We start from the raw sequence: 17972 nt of genomic DNA, 5'->3' as shown, positions 1-17972 counted from the left end.
GTACATGCTCTGAGTCAGCCTTCCATGGATGGGTTCATCCTTTGTTTCAATTTCTGTGTTTCTGTATTGTTAATAATCTCTCTCTTGCTCTCTTTCTGACTCTTCCTCTCATTTCATTTTTCTCTTACTGCAACAAGATTATTGCTCTAGTCAAAGAGAAAAATCTTACTAATCAAGGGGCATGGGAAACCCAGTAATTTTTGAAATCTTGAGGATAAACACTTATTTCTAATAGAAGAAGAGTGCATTTCTCTCTGGAGGATCAACCTGATCATTATCTGGAAACATCATGCAGGCTGAGATAATGTTTCCCCTCTGTTTACTTTAACATTTACCTTCCAATCTGAGTTGCAGAAGAAAAAGTGGAAGAACCACCATATGCCTTCTAGCATTTCCCACATGCTTTCCTAATTGTTCTAACGTTAAACCAAAGGCCTTCAGATCATGTCAGCTTTGCAGTTTTAATGCAGGACTTCAGACTACATAGTTCTCCCCTTTACTCAACTTGCAGCAGTAACAGCCAGGGACCCAGAGGACTCTGGCAAGGAAAGCTGAGGCTTATGTATATTTCTATGTGTTTGTGTTTGCATATTTCATGGTCCTGTTAAAGATCTAAGAGTTAATAGAGTAAATAAAAAGTAAGTAAGTAAATAAAAATCTGAATACTAATAAATACACACACACATATATTTTATTTTATCTCTAATTGGAGGATAATTGCTTTACGATGTTGTGTTGGTTTCTGCTGTACAACAGTGTGAATCAGCCTTAAGTAGACATGTGTCCCCTCCCTCCCATCCCATCCCATCCCACCCCTAGGTCGTCACAGAGCACCGAGCTGAGCTCCCTGTGCTACAGCAACTTCCCACTGGCTATTTGTTTTGCACATGGTAGTGTGTTTATGTCAGTGCTACTGTCTTAACTAGCTTTTAGTTTTTCTCTAGGTTGAGAATAGTTAAATGGCTCCCACTGGCTTATTGCTTACATGACTTTTGTCAAAAATATATAGATTTTTAGAAAATAAGAGTAAATTGTATTTATTTTCAGTTGCAATATTAATTTGCTGAACATAAGTTCTTCAAAAAAATGTGCATCCACTGATTAAGAAGGTTAGATGTGATCCTTACAATTAAATTTATTTGCAGAGTTTGTTTAGTGAATCATCCCTTTTAACTGTTACGAATGTGCATCCCTCAGCCCTCAAGATTCTCGCGTTATACTATCCACAAGAATGATTCTCATTTAATAATTTGTGTTGTGTCTCTTGTTTCCTAAACTATTTAAAATTCTTGGGAGTATCCTATGAGTTGAGCTTTCCCTAAAGAATTAATTCAAAAATCCCTTGTTCCTTCTATGTAGACCCCCCTGCGTTGGGTTGTGACTGGTCTTTCTCCCCAGGACTTGCCCCACAGACAGGTGTCTGGCTTTCAACTTTACCTCTGCCTTTGTTCGTCATTGCAGCTTCCTCTGAATGTTTTCAATAACTACTTCAGCCTCGGATTCGATGCGCACGTCACATTGGAGTTCCACGAATCCAGAGGTGAGGACAGCGTCCCTTTCCGTCTCCCAGGGAGGAAGTTTCCAGCGGGTGTTTTGCGGGTCCCCTTTTGTCTGCATATCACTTAAGTGCCCACAGTGTGCTTACTGCTCTTTCTCCATTTGAACTTTCATGGTGACCTTGGGAGCTCAATAAGATAGGAGCTTATTACAGTAAAGATCAGGACCGGATGTGTGCTCCAGGACTCAGGACTGCCAATCTTTAGGTTTGACTAGAAACTAAAGTCAGTGAATGACCAAGAAGTGATTAAAAAAAAAAAAAAAGAGGAAGAACAGTGACTAAAGAGCTAGTCAGGGAGGATTGATGCTGACTGAGAGTAATGAATACCATGTTCATGGAGAGGATCTAGAGATGGCGGTACACAATAAATATACACGAAATGTTGAAACAGATTGGCTGATGTGTCTATACCAGAGGTGTGGACTTTTTAGAATCTGTTAGTCCATCTTTTTTGCATTAAGCAAAAAAGAAATCATTATTAATGATGAAAGGTATAATTACTCAAGCTATTCTTTTAATATAATTTATTTTGGGCTATACTGGACCTCCATCACTCCACAGGCTTTTCTCTAGTTGTGGTGAGCCAGGGCTACTGTCTAGTTGCATTGTGAGGGGGTTCTCGTTGCTGTGGCTTCTCTTGTTGCCTAGCACGGGCTCTAGGGTATGTGGACTTCAATAGCTGTGGCACCTGGGCTCAGTAGTTACGGCTCCTAGGCTCTAGAGAACAAGGTCAGTAGTTGCGGTGCACGGGCTTAGTTGCTCTGTGACATGTGGGATCTTCCCAGATCAGGAATCAAACCAGTGTCTCCTGCATTGGCAGGTGGATTCTTTACCAGTGAATCACCAGGGAAGCCCATCAGGCTAATTTCTTTTTTTTTTTTTTTTGCTGTTTTCTGTTTATTTGGGTTTTCCCCATGTTTTTACCTGGATAGTCAAGAAATCTCAAGCTTCACTGCAGGAGGAGGAGGAAGAAAGTGAGGCTTCATTTTCATTAAGGTCATATGTACTTATTTTTGTTGATAGATAGTGGCTGGAAGCCATGCAAACCACAGTTGAGACTCCAAACTGTTCTCTAACGCAGCTGCTCAGGGACTGTGACTTCATGACAAAGCTTGTATCATTTGCATCTGATACTTGCAGAGTGATTCAAAGCCTCATGAGAGCCATTCCAAAAAAAATAACCTTACATAGAATAACCTACTAGATATTAGTCAAAACATACAATAAATTGGGAATTATGCCAATCCATTTACATGGACTGGGTAATAAATACAAATCTCACTAAAGCAGAATCCTAAAAAATTCAACTGCAAAAAGTTTTTGGCATAGATACGAAATAGCCCATCAAATTGACATGGGACAGTTGCAGACTTTTATTACTATCTGTATTGTATTTCTTTTAGAAGGGACAATTAAAATGACATTCATTTTGAGACAGTTTATTATTGGCGTTTTCTGTGTAAATGCTTTTAGAATTACCAATAGAAAAGAAAATAAGCAGTAAAGAAAGGCTGAACATTTTGATTCACTTTGTATGTAAATAATGCAAACCTTTGAATAATTTGATCAAAAAGAAAGTATATTGGACTTCCCGGCTAGGCCAGTGGTTAAGACTCCATGCTTCCAATGCAGAGGATGTGGGTTTGATCCCTGGTCAAGGAAGTCAGATCCAACATGCTGTGTGGTACAGCCAAAAAATAAATTTTAAAAAGTGATTTTTAAAAGAAGAAGGTATATTTTATTTGACAGGAAAATAAATGCTGTTTTATTCTTCTCAAAGTGGCTAAGCCATGTCTGGCTGAACTGTTGGTAAGAGAACATTTGGAATAAAAGTCAGAGATTTAATTGGATTGGTCATTTAATTGTCGGTTGGAATCTTGCCAGTACTTTACACTATTGCATTATGACAGTACTTGAGGAAGTACACTGAAAATACTCTAGTCCACTATTATCTAGTCATGGTAACAATGATTAAGGTTATCAGGTAGCAAAGCTAGGTCTCACTTTGCCATCTATGTGAATTAGATAGTCGTCTTTGGGGGACATGAAGAATATTAAACACATCAAACTTTTAGTCTGAGATTGGACACTTGAGTCATACCCTCATTGAAGTTGCTTATTATTCAGAGGTTTTGAACCTTACACTACAAGGTCAAGGAAATACAATTATGACTCCTGAAGAGGCAGTATTTAAGTTTGATTTGGGATTTGCTATTTTCTCTGAATATAAAGAGGCATGCAGATCAGCATGTTTCAAAGGATTATGAATGTTTCATGATTCATATGGTGAACTGACAGATTTCCTTGAAAAGGTGTTATTTTCGGTGGACTGCTAAATTTCACCATCACCATCACTGCAAAGGACACACTGCCAGGCTCTTGCCCAGGTGGTGAGACTCAGGCACAGTTGGCCTTTGAGAAACCCTGTCCAAGCTTCTCTATCTGTAACCTTCTTTTCCATCGTGAACCTCAGTGTGACATCTACTCATCATTCTAGATTCAAGTGTACTTGCCTCTGGGACACTTTTGATTTTCTCTGTGTATGGACCCCACTCCCCCCTGCCACCCCCATTTCATCTTATATGGAGAAGGAAATGGCAACCCACTCCAGTATTCTTGCCTGGAAAATTCCATGGATGGAGGAGCCTGGCGGGCTACAGTCCATGGAGTCGTCTTATATAGACATCTTTTTATGGCATATACAGAGTGACATTTTTCATTTTCATTTTCAGATCTGTCTTCCCCTCTTTAAACAACATAAGGGCAAAAGACTCTCTTATTTTTATCCTCCTGTGCCAAGTCCAGTGGCTGTCTCAAATGTCTGCTATAGGAATGGAATGTTAAATTGGAGAATAGGCTCATATACAAAAGACAAATAAAAGTAGAGGAGTATATAGTAAGGGGAGGATGTATAGGCAGTGAGTAGTATGGGAGTTTGGTGGGGATTGTTGACAGAAGAAAAGTATCAGGGGAAAGTTTCCAGAAAGGGTAGGGGGGAATATGGTGGGAAATAAGGGAGGAATGTGATGTAGACAAGAAGTAAAATGGGTCAGGGCATTTCAGACAGGAAAGAAAAATAGAGAGGGACAAAGGAGCTTGTGATAAAGGTGGGTTAGATGACAAGTTACTACAGAGTGAAAGATTTTTGCCGTGGTGTTAGAAAAATGAAGATAATACTGGTAAAAATATTTGTCCTTAAGGTGCAGTGACTTTGAAAGAAAAGATTTTTATAACACATAGGATTTTAACTGAAGGTGACGCTGTCACTGTAGGCACAGATTTTGAAGTCATTTATGTATACATAACTGATGTCTTAAGATTGGGTTAATATCCAATGCAGATAATTTGGAAGATGTATGAGTTATATGGGCTTCCTAGGTGGCATTAGTGGTAAAGAACCTGCCTGGCAATGCAGGAGAGGTAAGAGACATGGGATTGGGGAGATTCCCTGGAGGAGGGTATGGCAATCCACTCCAGTATTCTTGCCTGGAGAATCCCATGAACAAAGGAGCCTGGTGGGCTCCAGTCCATGGGGTCACAAAGAGTTGGACATGGCTGAAGCAACTTAGCACGCACACATGAGTTATATGGCGTTCAAATTGTTTATTGGCTTTTATAAACCTAGCGTTAAACTTATATTTGCTAATATCTCCCTAATCGGCAAGACCAATTACAGATAAAAGTAGAGTTTTGGATTCCATTCTAATGGCACATATGTTATTATGCTGTACACAAAGATGGGATTAATATGTTAAAATAATGGAATGGATTATACCCAGGGTTTCGTCATCATTATAAACGGATTACATTCAGAGCCAAATCATTTAGATGATTTAGATGATGAGATTTGGCAAGTTTGAACTAATGAGATTTAGATGAGGTCTTTGGATTTTGAGTTGATGCTGTAATGGGAATGAGACCTTTTGGGACCTGGGAGGAAGTGAATGTGTTTTTCACATGTGAAGGATGTGAATTATAGGGGCCAGAAGGCAGGCTATTGTAGGTAAAATTTTGGTTTCTGTGAACTTTGCCATTTGGTGTCATGCTTGCCATTCAAATACAGGGTTGGGATTTGGACACTTGCAGCAAGTCAGCCAGCTGTCTGATGAGAAATGACTTGGAGAAAGAGCTATTCCTAAAAAAAGGATAACAAATGAACAAAATAGCAGAAGATGAGCGTTGACAGTGGGTTCCTTTGGAATGTCTTGGAATTTTATCAGAAAGAGTGTAAGGAAATAGTATTTCATTTGGGGATTTATCATCCCTTGAATTCATGTGAACATTCTCTGATGAAGATTCTTGTTTAATCTATTTATGGTCTTCAACCTATATAACGTCCAGGAACAAACACAAAATTAAACCGTTCTTAGAGCCTTTGCTGTCTTTTGCCCTGAGTCCATTCTGCAGGTCATCTGTATGTATCTATATCTGTCTGTATGTGCGTGCTCACCTGTGTCTGACTCTTTGCAACCGCATGGACTACAACCTCGGGATCAAACTGCATCTCCTGCATTGGCAAGAAGATTCTTTACCACCGAGCCACCTGGAAGCTGCATAGATATACATATATATATATATATATATATACACACACATACATATATATACATACAATATTTACATATCTTCACTAAATCAAATGGTTTTTCGAGGCCTGTCACAAACAAGAGTGTAGATGGTAGTTAGGAGTTCTTGCAAACTGTGACAGCAAATTCTTCATTGATTTTTATCCAGATTCCCTATATTAAATTTGAGCTCATACATAGTTTATGGAAGCTGTGCTCCATGGAGGTCAAAGCAGACAATGGACCCTCTCCCTTCTCCCTTCTCTCTTTCTTCTGACGCTGCTCCTCTATTTTGAATAGAGTCCAGAGTGTCTCAGCTTTTAATGTGCATGGGAATCACCTGGAGAACTTGTTAAACCAGATTCCTAGACCAGACCCCAACCCCCAGACATTCTAATTCAGTAGGATTAGGGTAGAGCCTAATAATTTGCATGTCTCAGTTGATATTGCCACTGATGACAGTTTGGGGCTACATTTTGTATCCCTGGGCTATTGTGCCAACTGCCTATAACTGAGGGAAACACGATAATGAAGCTGTTGGTTCCTTGGGATGGGGAGGGACAGAGAGAACGTGGAGGAGCTAATCTAACTCACTACTTCTAATGAAGTCTGTGTAACAAAACCACCTTTTCCCTTTCACAGAAGCAAATCCAGAGAAATTCAACAGTCGTTTTCGAAATAAAATGTTCTATGCAGGGGTAAGTATACATTTCATTTTTTAATGATTACATGTGATTTATACTAATTTACTGATGGTAATAGAGATGCTAATATACTATGCTAATAATTACATACACATCACAGATGTTTACATGTGTGTCTATGTATGTGTGTGTGTGCTCAGTCATGTCCAACTCTTTGTGACCTCATGGACTGTAGCCCGCCAGACTCCTCTGTCCATGGGATTCTTCAGGCAAGAATACTGGAATAGGTTGCTATTTCCTTCTCCAGGGGAATATTCCCAACCCAGGGATCGAACCCAGGTCTCCTGCATGGCAGGCAGATTTTCTACCACTGTACCACCCGGCAAGCCCTATGTTTATATAGAGTTAATGCTTAATGTGTTGGTTGAAGAATAAAAGTAAGGGTATATTTCTTAAGTCGGTTGGCAGAGAGTTCATTATCTTTGAACTTTAAGGCCCGCACGCTGAGTGGGAATGATAGTCAAGAAGTGGTGTGAAAAGCAAACATCAAAGTCAAGCTAGAGAACTGGAAAATTAGGTAGACTGAAAGATGTATGGCAAGTCTTGGGTAAGAATGTAGTTTTCACAAGGGTATGTATCCTATGCATTGACATTTGGATGCAAAATTAAGAGACCATGGAGAGTTTTTTCATGGAAGCATAAATGAAATAAACGGGCACCCTTCTTTTTACTTCTTCTCAGGGACAGCCCTGGATGTGAATGGCTAGAAAGAAAAAAAAAAAGAGGGCCTCCAAAATACTAATTTTTAAAGTGTGCTTAAGTTTATACCACTGGATAGAGGGGATTAAAGTAAAAAAGAGGCGAAACAAGACAGTCTCAGTGGAGAGTTAAAGATTTTATCAGCATCTACTGGATGAACAGGAAGGTCAGGAAAGGCCGTCAGATCTCCAAACTGATCCTTGAAATTACCTATATTTTCTCTCTCCTACTGCTATCTTAAATTTTATGATGTTACATTTTGAAAACAAAGAGAAAGATTTCAACTTGACAGCCTCTGCACTACTTTACTCTAGAGAATTCGTTTTATATTTTGTATTTTTGCATAACTCAGAATTCCTAGGACCTATCTATCACAGAAGCAGGGCTTTGGCATAACTGTGTAATGAAGCATTTTTTTTCTTTCTTTCCTTGTGGTATAGGCAGCTTTTTCTGATTTCCTACAGAGAAGCTCTAGAGATTTATCCAAACATGTTAAAGTTGTCGTAAGTATTGCACGTGTTGACTCATTTTGCTTTGAATGTAAATATCATGTCCCTAACATAAACCCCAAATACCAGTTTATGTACTCAATCAGCGGGCTGCATAGAACTTGAACTGAATTGAGTGTGGTGTGTTCAGCCAACATTTAGGAGCATTAAGTTATGTGTTAGGCACTGAACAGAGGATGAAGTTAAATAAGATGGATGGATTTTGCTCCTGAAAAAACTCATGGTTTGGTCATGCTGAAGGGCACCTAACTCATGGAAGAACATTAGAATAAATGTTGCTATTCGACTGTTTGTGTCATATGCTGGTGGCACAAAAGGAGAAATGCAAACTTCCCTTGGTGTAGTCAGGGAAGTCATCAAAGCGAGGATGTTGAGCTGGGTCTTGAAGTAGAAATAGATGTTCACCAAACAACTAGCTTTATTCCCAGGCTATCTGAAGAGTCTTCATTTTAGAAAAATACTTTGATTTTAGTATTTTGTGGTCACTTACTCTCTAGCCTGGTCAAGGTCCCTTACCACTTAGGAGTTTTTCTGGCTGCTGTTTACTTCTGAATCTCTGTCTCAAGTTGGGGGATACTCATCTTGGAGGCAAGGGAGATGGGAAGTCATTTTTTTCTCTAAGAGATATATTTTAAAATAGCATATCATTAATTATTAAGAAAGATAAAGTGTTTCCTTGAAGTAAACAAGTTGAAAGAGGGAATGAGCATGACTGTTGCACATACCTGTATAAGTAAAGTGAAACATGAAACACAGAAAAATATACACATGAGGAAAAAGAAATGGGAATACAGCGATGCTTGGATTTATTGTGGAATGGATAAAGAATAGCATTTGTGACAGAAGGGGGTAGGATAAAAGGTATACATGCAAATAGAGAAAAATATATGACCTTAAACTAATGGATTTATAGAGGAATACAGAGGAGCCTAAAATAAATATTCAATTTTCTTGACACCAATAAACCACATACAAGACACAAATCTCCTAAATCATTTGAAACAAAGACATTACTACTAACAGCCTTTGGCATCGCTTTCAGATGTTTCAGTTCTCATAAAATACTAATGAAAAGCTAGTATCCTTTAGTTGTAGCAACTCTTGAAAACTGGAATATTGCCTTTTTAAATCTAGATACGAGAAAGAGACATAGTCCATTCAACTGTGAAAATCTTAATTTTGATAAAACGATGGTTATTTAAGTAGCAGCAACCTTGCCTGAGACTTAACCTTTTTCTTCTTTGGGGGCCTGCAAATAGCCAAAAATAAACTTTCCTTCTTGTCCCAGTATTTTTTTGCATTATTGGGAACATTGTAGCACCTGCCTGGAGAGCCAGTGAGTGGAGGGCAGTGACTATATTGAATGATGTTCACTGTCTAACTCAGCTGGGTGGAAATTAAACTCCGTGTGTCTCCACACCACTGGAGAGCTTTTCTCCCCCATCTGGCAGTCTTCCTGTTGAGAAATGTCTCAGGCATGGGTGGCCATAGAACAGGGATTAAAAAAAGCCTGCAGAGAGGCCAAAGTGGCAGCCGGAAACTTAAAAATGGTTTGATATCAGCCAGTAGGTATAATATTCCAGGTGGATTGGTCTGTGTAATCATCTTTTATTTATGAAGAGAAAAAAAAAAACAGTAGAAACTAAGTCTTAACAATTGGGATTCAGGTTTGTCTATATGACTAAAAGCACATGCATTTGAAACAACAATTACCATTGTGCTATGACACAGAAATATACAAGGGTGTTTCTACAATTACATCACTGAGAGTGAGACTGAAAAGATGGGAAGTCAGAGCAAATAGATGTACACATAACAGCAGACTATCTTATCTTTGCCACGGGGTGAAGTCAGTGTTTCTGATGTAATAGTTAATAATCTAATCTCACAGAAATACAAAATATGTGCACAAATACTATACACACACACACACACACACACACACACACATACACCCAGAGGATAGTAACAAAAACCTGCATACATCCTTCTTTTGTTCTACTGCACATGTGTTCTTGTTTCGATTAATCCACATGGGAGCTTGTACACAGGAAGATTTTTTTGTTTGGAAATATTTTCCTTTGTGTGTTTGAAGTAGGGAGAAAGTTGAAAACTGCAGTCCTAAAGAGTTGTGAAGTTTAAATGCAATAATATATAGGAAAATTTTGTAAAATATTATAAGGCGTGCATCTTCATAGAATTTGCTGAGTTTCTAGAATCACTATTTTTTTTCAGGTGGAAAAAGTAGAAAATTAAAAAAAAATAATTCTGTTCTAAATAAAGTAATATATAAGTATAGGATTTTTGCTGTAATGCAACAGAGCTGCTTTGCATACTATTAAGATATCACATGCTATGTTTTTGGGTTTTTTTTTTTTTGAAAGTTTTAGTTGCTTACAACACTCAGTTTTGATCATTTAAGACTTCTACATTTTTTCTTCACTGGTAGAGCCATCTATCAACTCAAGTCCTTAAATTGGGAGACCTTATGTGTGTTTAAGATTTTGAAAGTGTGAAAACACCTTCGATCAATGTCTAGAACTTCATTCCAATCTAAATAACATTTGAGAATACTTTGCTTATTTAGGATTATAAGATTTCCCAGAAAGAGTTTTTGAGAATGTTCATGAAAACTAGTCTGTGTTAAGATCAGCTGGGAGGAGGAGAATGAAACAACCTTGATGGCTAGCAGAGTCATCGTAACCTGGATTGCAAGTCCCTCTGAAGAAAACTTCAGAAATTTGCAAGGATCCTGGGAATGCTTTAACCCTGTCTCCCAAGGACAAGACGGGGGGTGGGGGTGGGGTACATTCTGTGATGAGGGTGTGAGGAGAGCAGATAAAAAGCAGGCTTTATACCTTTGACATCAAGAGGCCTAGAGTCCTGGCCAGAGTGCTCCTCTTTTGACGTTTGTCACCAGTGGGAAATGAGAAAGGGAAACGAAAAGCTTCTTCCTTGAGCAGTCAGAGGATGCTCTTGAGGAAAGCACTAACCAGTCAGGCAAAGTGAAAGTGCTGGTTGCTCAGTCATGTCTGACTCTACGACCCATGGACTGTAGCCCGCCAGGCGGCTCTGTCCATGGACTGTAGCCCGCCAGGCGGCTCTGTCCATGGAGATCGCCAGGAAAGAATACTGGAGTGGGTAGCCATTCCCCTCTCCAGAGGATCTTTCTGACCCAGGGCTTGAACCCAGGTCTCCTGCATTGCAGGCAGATTCTTTACCATCTGAGCCACCAGGGAAGCCCCAAGTGGGTCAGGGAAACCACACACAAAGGTATTGAGGCCAAGCCAGCCTGAGGCCCTTGAAACCCAAAGTCACATCCAGAACCAATGAAATGGTTCATCTCAGAAGACCAGTCGCAGTTTATAAGAGATTACACTGATAAGAGTAAATCACTAATGGAGATAATGCTAATTTATAATAGATAGTTAGGAAAAAAAACATGCAGGATATATTCCTTTCAAACTTCTTTCAAAATATTACATTGAACATTTTCAAAAGACAAATTATCTCAAAAAGCAAGGAAAATAAATGGTCATATGCATGACTATTTTTGAATCAGATGATGGTGGTAGAGATTACTATGGCCTCACCTTGAGGCTTTGTCCTTTTGTTAAGTGTTCATAAATCTTTTAAGGATTTACTGCATAGCACAGGGAACTATATTCAATATCTTGCAATCCCTGGTGGCTCAGTTGGTAAAGAGTCTGCCTGCAGTGCAGGAGACCCGGGTTCGATCCCTGGGTCAGGAAGATATCTCCTGGAGAAGAAAATGGCAACCCACTTCAGTATTCTTGCCTGGGAAATCCCATGGACAGAGGAGCCTAGTGGGCTACAGTCCATAGGGTCGCAAAAGTCAGACACGACTTAGCGACTAAACCTACTTACCTACCTAAATCTTTTAATGTTGATACTACAAGCCTAAGTATCTAATCACAGTCCAACGTTAAGAATAATGAGAGTTCCTTGGATTGTGAGACCAGAGAAAAACATTTTGGTCAAATGGCAGCTTTGTTTTTACATGAAGTCAAAGCAAAACCAAGCCCTGAACTCTGGAGCCGGGAAAGTTAGAATAAATTTTCAGTCACAGTAATGCCATCGACGCCAGCAACAGACAAAGACAAGGGTGAGACTTTGGTACCTGCTCTTGTCGGCTACGTTGGCTCGTAGACTTGCACCTGCTTCAAAACCCTTGCTTTTTCTGCTTTGATTGTTGCAGTGTGATGGGACCGATCTTACCCCAAAGATCCAGGAACTGAAGTTCCAGTGTATAGTATTTTTAAATATACCCAGGTAAGCCCTGTTCTTATTGTCTTCCTTGGTTTGATGTGAACTCTGTTTGACCTAAGGTTCTCTGCTCTCATGATGGAAAATTTCCAGGTACAAGCGGTGAAAAATAGTTACTTTAATGACTTACTAAGAGTCTCCAGGCCTGATCGTTTTCTCTCCTACTTGCTTTGTTTAATGTTCTCTATGGTATTTTTTCATGTATGTGGTATAACATGCATGGTGTATACTTACCCATGCTTAAGAAGCCCAGGCAGCCCTCTGGACTAAGACATTTTAATGTAATTCCCAATTACGGACCCCTCCACCCTGTCACCCTCCCCAGGAATGATGGACTTGCATAAATACGTGTTCTTAGTTTCCCAAAAGCTATTAGGAAACCTTCCAGCCTGATTTCAGCATGGAATTCATTCAAAATCGTTGCCAGATGATTGCTTTGAAAAAATAGGATCAATTAGAGCAGCATTTTCTAGCCAGAATGTCAGCTTTCTTTGGTGCTATTATATACCTCAGGAGAAAGGGGTATTTAAGATTAACTAGTCTCAAAATAAGCACATTTCTCAGTGGGCTTAAATTTAGATTCTAGGCTCCCAAGCCAAGATTTGAAAGGGATGGATCCCTGACTCTTTGTTATTTGCAAACCAGACAACTCAGACACAAAAATCCACAAGTAAGTTCTATTTAGACTGAATTTGGTTGAAATGAGAAGTGTATGTAAATCTATGTCTGGGAAAGCATAGTCTCCTGGTGACTTTTGGCCATGCTCAGTTTAGCCCCTTACAACCTATTCCAGAAGCATTTTCATCTTAGTCGTTGAAGTAGGGGACCTAGATTCTCAGGAAACATTGTTCGTTAGCTTGCTTTAATTTTCTTTTCTTCTCCTTATTCCTCTTCTTGCTCCTTCCCATCTCCCCCTCTGGACTTTGTTTATTCTACTTTTCAGTGTCCCTGACTTCCCCTTCCCTTTCTGATCTCACATCTTTGTCTCATCCCTTTTTTACTCCTGTCTTCAGTTACTGTTCCCCCATCCTGGGGTACTCATTGTCTTAATTATGTATTTACTGCTGATGCTTACCCAGCTCGATTCTCTTTTCCTCTCTTACTGGCATGTATATGTCTCCCTCCAAGACCAAATTCTGACACCACCTATTGATAACTCATGGGATGTCATAGAAAGTAGGCCTGTGTGAATTATAGAGTAAGAAACACACACACACACACACACACACACTATTGATACTATGTATAAGATAGATAACTAATGAGAATCTACCATACACCACAGGGGACTCTACTTAAAGCTCTGTGGTAACCTAAATGGGAAGAAAGTCTGAAAAAGAGGGGATTGCTGTTGTTGTTCATCACTCAGTCGTGTCTGACTCTTTGTGACCCCATGGACTGCAGCACACAGGCTTCGCTGTCCTTCACCATCTGCCAGAGCTTGCTCAAACTCATGTCTATTGACTCAGTGATGCCATCCAACCATCTCGTCCTCTGTGGTCCCCTTCTCCTCCTGCCTTCAATCTTTCCCAGCATCAGGGTCTTTTCTAATGAGTCGACTCTTCCCATCAGGTGGCCCAAGTATTGGAGCTTCAGCATCAGTCCTTTTAATGAGTATTCAGGATTGATTTTCCTTAGGATTGACTGGTTTGATCTCTTTGAACTCCAAAGGGAAAAAAGAGGAGATGGATATATACTATAGCTGATTCTCTTTGCTGTGCAGTAGAAACTAACACTACATTGTAAAACAACTATACTCCAATAAAAATTTAAAAATAAAAAGTTGACAATTAGTAGAAAATTGGACACCATGGGGTGCTTTTGTTGTCAAATTTTGACCCATTTTCATAAATTGATACTTGGAGGGGAAGGGGATAAACCCATTTTCTTTTCTGTTGGGAGACATGAACCAAGAGTAGAAAGCCATTCTTTTGTGAAATCAACATCAGATCAAACTATAAATTATTACCTGATGATGATCACGAGAAGACTGGCACAAACTCTAATTCTAATTTTACTCTTCTCTTGCAGATATTGTGCTGGCACAATGCCCTGGGGGAACCCAGGAGATCACCATGACTTTGAACCTCAGCGTCATGATGATGGTTATATTGAAGTCATTGGGTTCACCATGGCATCTTTGGTGAGCAATACATCTGTTTTATTGAAGTAAACTGTGTTTTAGTCACAATGAGAGTTTATTCATTTTACAAGATTTTGGTATAATGTTGTCTCCTGGCTTATCAACTTATAAGCTGTATGCAATGTAGAGTTGCTAGGGGAAGCCAAAAGCAAAAAGTCATTCTTTGTGTCACTAAAAAAAGTTGATGCGTATTTGTTTGAACTTCAAAGGTAAATGAATATTATGTTAGTTTTCCTGATATTTTCTATCAGAATGAAATGTAAAGTTTGTATGTTAATTACATACCATTATGCCACAAACATATCCCAACATTGATGTAGAAATCTTGCCATTTGATACTTTGTTGGTTCATGGAGGACTCAAGTTTAGATAAAAAAGAACATGGTTATTTGCATTCATCTCCATTTTACCCACTTAAGCATAAAATGGGCATCTACATTATCATAGAATATCTGAATATAGAATGACTTCTCACGACATTAATGAATATTCACTTACCAGTTTTGAGATCACTTTGCATTTTAATTTTGGTTCCTGGCATTAGACATGTAAGTGTATAGAATAAGGTCAGTCGCAAGCAGGTTTTAGCCTCGTGTTTTAACTTATTATTGAATGATAAAGAAACTAATTGAAAATTTTGCATATCATTTTATCAGATATAGATCAGCCATACCATCAGTTTGTAAAGCAAATGAAAATAAAGCTTCTTAGCACTTAGTTCGTGCTGTTATAACCCAAGGCTAGAAAGTTGTATTTCTTGTTCTAAACAACCTAAAACAACTCTCTCTTTCATCCATCTCATGGATTTCAAGTGACTTTTCCTCCATCACCTTGAATTGGTGAGATTTAACAGAATAAACTCTTGTGATTATTGAAAAGAATGTCCATCTCCTGAGATGGTGATGTTGCTCATTACATTTGATGTGTCTAGAATGAAATGGTCATTAAGTGTAAAAGATTGGTCTGGGAATGATCTAATTTTCAAGATCATACATAGCTCATATGTAACTCTTTCTTTCCAAAGTCTTTATGTTAATTATAGATAAAGACTCAGCCAAGAGCAAATAAGAATAAGTCCAGTTAGGGTATGTACAAGGAAGAATGTTTGGAGGTGCCCGAGAAAGTCACAAACCTGGTCGTGTGTTATTTTGCTCATTCATTTATTCACGAATCCAGTGAACATGTATTGAATTTTTTTTTGCCATGAGAGTTTCCTAGTCCTGGCTGTGCTGTAGAAGACTGTCAAGGAATGGCTAAAAGAAGATGATCCCTTACCTAGGCCTGCAAGGGCAGGGAGAATATGAGACACTTTCCCATTGCTCTCAAGATCACAAACTAAATCTTTACTGCAAAATTGAGTTCCTTTCCAAATCTCCATCCTTTACCACTGCCCTCTGTGCTTTCTAGCTTGTTGCCTCTCAAGTCAGCTATAGCACTGGACATCCTTTGCCTCTTTGTACCACAGGACCATTGCATATGCTGCCCATCTCCAATGTGCTTTACCTCTTCCTCTCATGTAACTTTTCAGTCTATATCTGTGTTAGATTCTGTTTAGAAGTCTTTCTTTGGTTTGGGTTGTTTCTGCTTACAGTTATATAATGAAAGTCTGAACAAGAAGGGGAAGGCAGAGTGAAACTGGGTAATTAGAGGAGAATTCAATGGATGGACTCTTACGAGTAGTGCACTAGGTTTATGAGAAGCGACGATGGACGGTGGGGTATTCCTGAGCTGAAGATGCAAAGGCGAGGAAGCAGTCAGCTGTACCAGAAAAAGAAGGACATAGGAAGGACCACCTGGTAGGCATAGTGTTTGCTAAGTGAAAGCAGTCATCCTGTGCCAGCCTGTCAGGGAGGGAGCCAGAGACATCAGTACAGTTCTTGCTCTCCAGCCACTACACAGTCTAACTGGATCAGTTTCACAGGGCAGGGAAGGGGTGGAGTGTCGGGTGGGAATGGCAGCTGACTGGTATCCATCAGTCTAGTGTATCACCCGTCCACTGCAGAGAACCTGAGACTTGTAATTGGCAATAAGAAATGTGACAGATGAATGAATTTTGCCAGGTGAAGAAGGATGGGACTTGGCAGTCTTGAAAAAGGGAAATGTACAGACACTTGGTAGTCTGAGAGAGCATAGTCTTCTGTGCAGACTACAGTCAGTTTTATGTAGCTTAAAAAGAGGTGAAGAGCGAAAGTGATGCAGATGGTCCTGGAGAGGCAGGCAGGGGTGATATCACAAAGTGCACTAGAGAATTTACCTAGAAGTTTTGACTTTGGGCATCAGTAAAGTGTGTTTGCAAAATAAATATTTGTTACGGGGAAATTTCACTGGAGAAACTGACAGCATATTGAACTCTCATTCACTATCACCAAGTCTCATGCATGCGTGTGTGGAAAGTCGCTTCAGCTGGGTCCGCCTCTGCGACCATATGGACTGTAGCCCTCCAGGCTCCTCTGCCCATGGGATTCTCCAGGCAAGAATACTGGAGTGGGTTGCCGTGCCCTTCTCCAGGGTCTCTTCCCAACCCAGGGATTGAACCCATGTCTCTTATGTCTCCTGCATTGGCAGGTGTCGCTTAACCTATTATCAATTCATGCGCAATCTTATTTCTGTCTCCAACTATGGTCTCCTCTCTTACATTATTTTGAACTAAATCTAAGACATTATATAATTTTACCCATAAATATCTCTGAATATGTTTTTTAAAAAATAAGACTTCCTTTAATGAATACAATCATACCATCTCAAAAACAATAGCATCTTAATATTACTAAATATCTACTCAGTGCTCAGTTTCTAATTGTCTTGCAGATGTCATCTGTTTTCTCTTGCTCTGTTCATTTGCATCAGGATTCAAATAAAGTACATTCATGGTGATTAGTTGTTATGACTCTTAAGTCTTTGTAGCACCCATCTCTCTCTTTTCTTTTTTTTCATTTATCTATTAAAGAGACCAGGCTGTTTGTCCTGTGAAGTTTCCCTGAGTCTGAACTGTGCTGAAAATGTCCACAGAGTCTCAATAATGTGCTCTTCTCTTTTACTTGTTTTTGCTAAGTTGACAGTTGGATATAGATTCATCAGACACATATTTCTCCAAATCTCTTTTGTAAGCAGTGTTTTATTCTTCCAAAGGAGCATATGTAATGTCTGGTTCTCTGTCTCTCTCTCTCTCTCTCTCTCTCTCAATAATAGTCTTTGATGATCAATGTTAGGATCTAGGAATCATCAGGAATTGCACAGCAGTGATATTCTGACTCTCTTCTTCATTTGTTAACTGGGGTGTTTCTATAAGGAGAAGTTTTTCCTACACCTGCTGCTTGGTTGGGGCTTCCCTGGTGGCTCAGTGGTTAAGAATCTGCCTGTCAGTGCAGGAGACACAGATTTGATCCCTAATCTGGGACGATCTCACATGCCTCCCAACAGCTAAGCCATGTGCCCCAACTTTTGGGGTTTCCCAGGTGGCAGAGTGGTAAAGAATCCTCCTGCTAATAAAGGAGACACAAGAAATAT

At 39.4% G+C, this 17972-nt stretch overlaps 1 protein-coding gene across 2 annotated transcripts in view; it reads left to right on the top strand.

Annotated features, from left to right (window-relative positions):
- DGKI (diacylglycerol kinase iota) overlaps window positions 1–17972 on the top strand; it is a 515206-nt gene that overhangs the window by 304155 nt on the left and 193079 nt on the right. For both annotated transcript variants that reach the window (XM_061414831.1, XM_061414832.1), the window contains exons 15-19: window positions 1462–1540; window positions 6766–6821; window positions 7967–8029; window positions 12255–12328; window positions 14354–14465. In XM_061414831.1, the coding sequence (XP_061270815.1) occupies window positions 1462–1540; window positions 6766–6821; window positions 7967–8029; window positions 12255–12328; window positions 14354–14465 (384 nt within the window). The remainder of the gene's footprint in view (window positions 1–1461; window positions 1541–6765; window positions 6822–7966; window positions 8030–12254; window positions 12329–14353; window positions 14466–17972) is intronic.

This window comes from Bos javanicus, chromosome 4 (assembly GCF_032452875.1).
Source record: "Bos javanicus breed banteng chromosome 4, ARS-OSU_banteng_1.0, whole genome shotgun sequence".
NCBI lineage: Eukaryota > Metazoa > Chordata > Mammalia > Artiodactyla > Bovidae > Bos > Bos javanicus.
The sequence above is the reverse complement of the archived record's forward strand: the minus strand, read 5'-3'. Positions and strand labels throughout refer to the sequence as shown.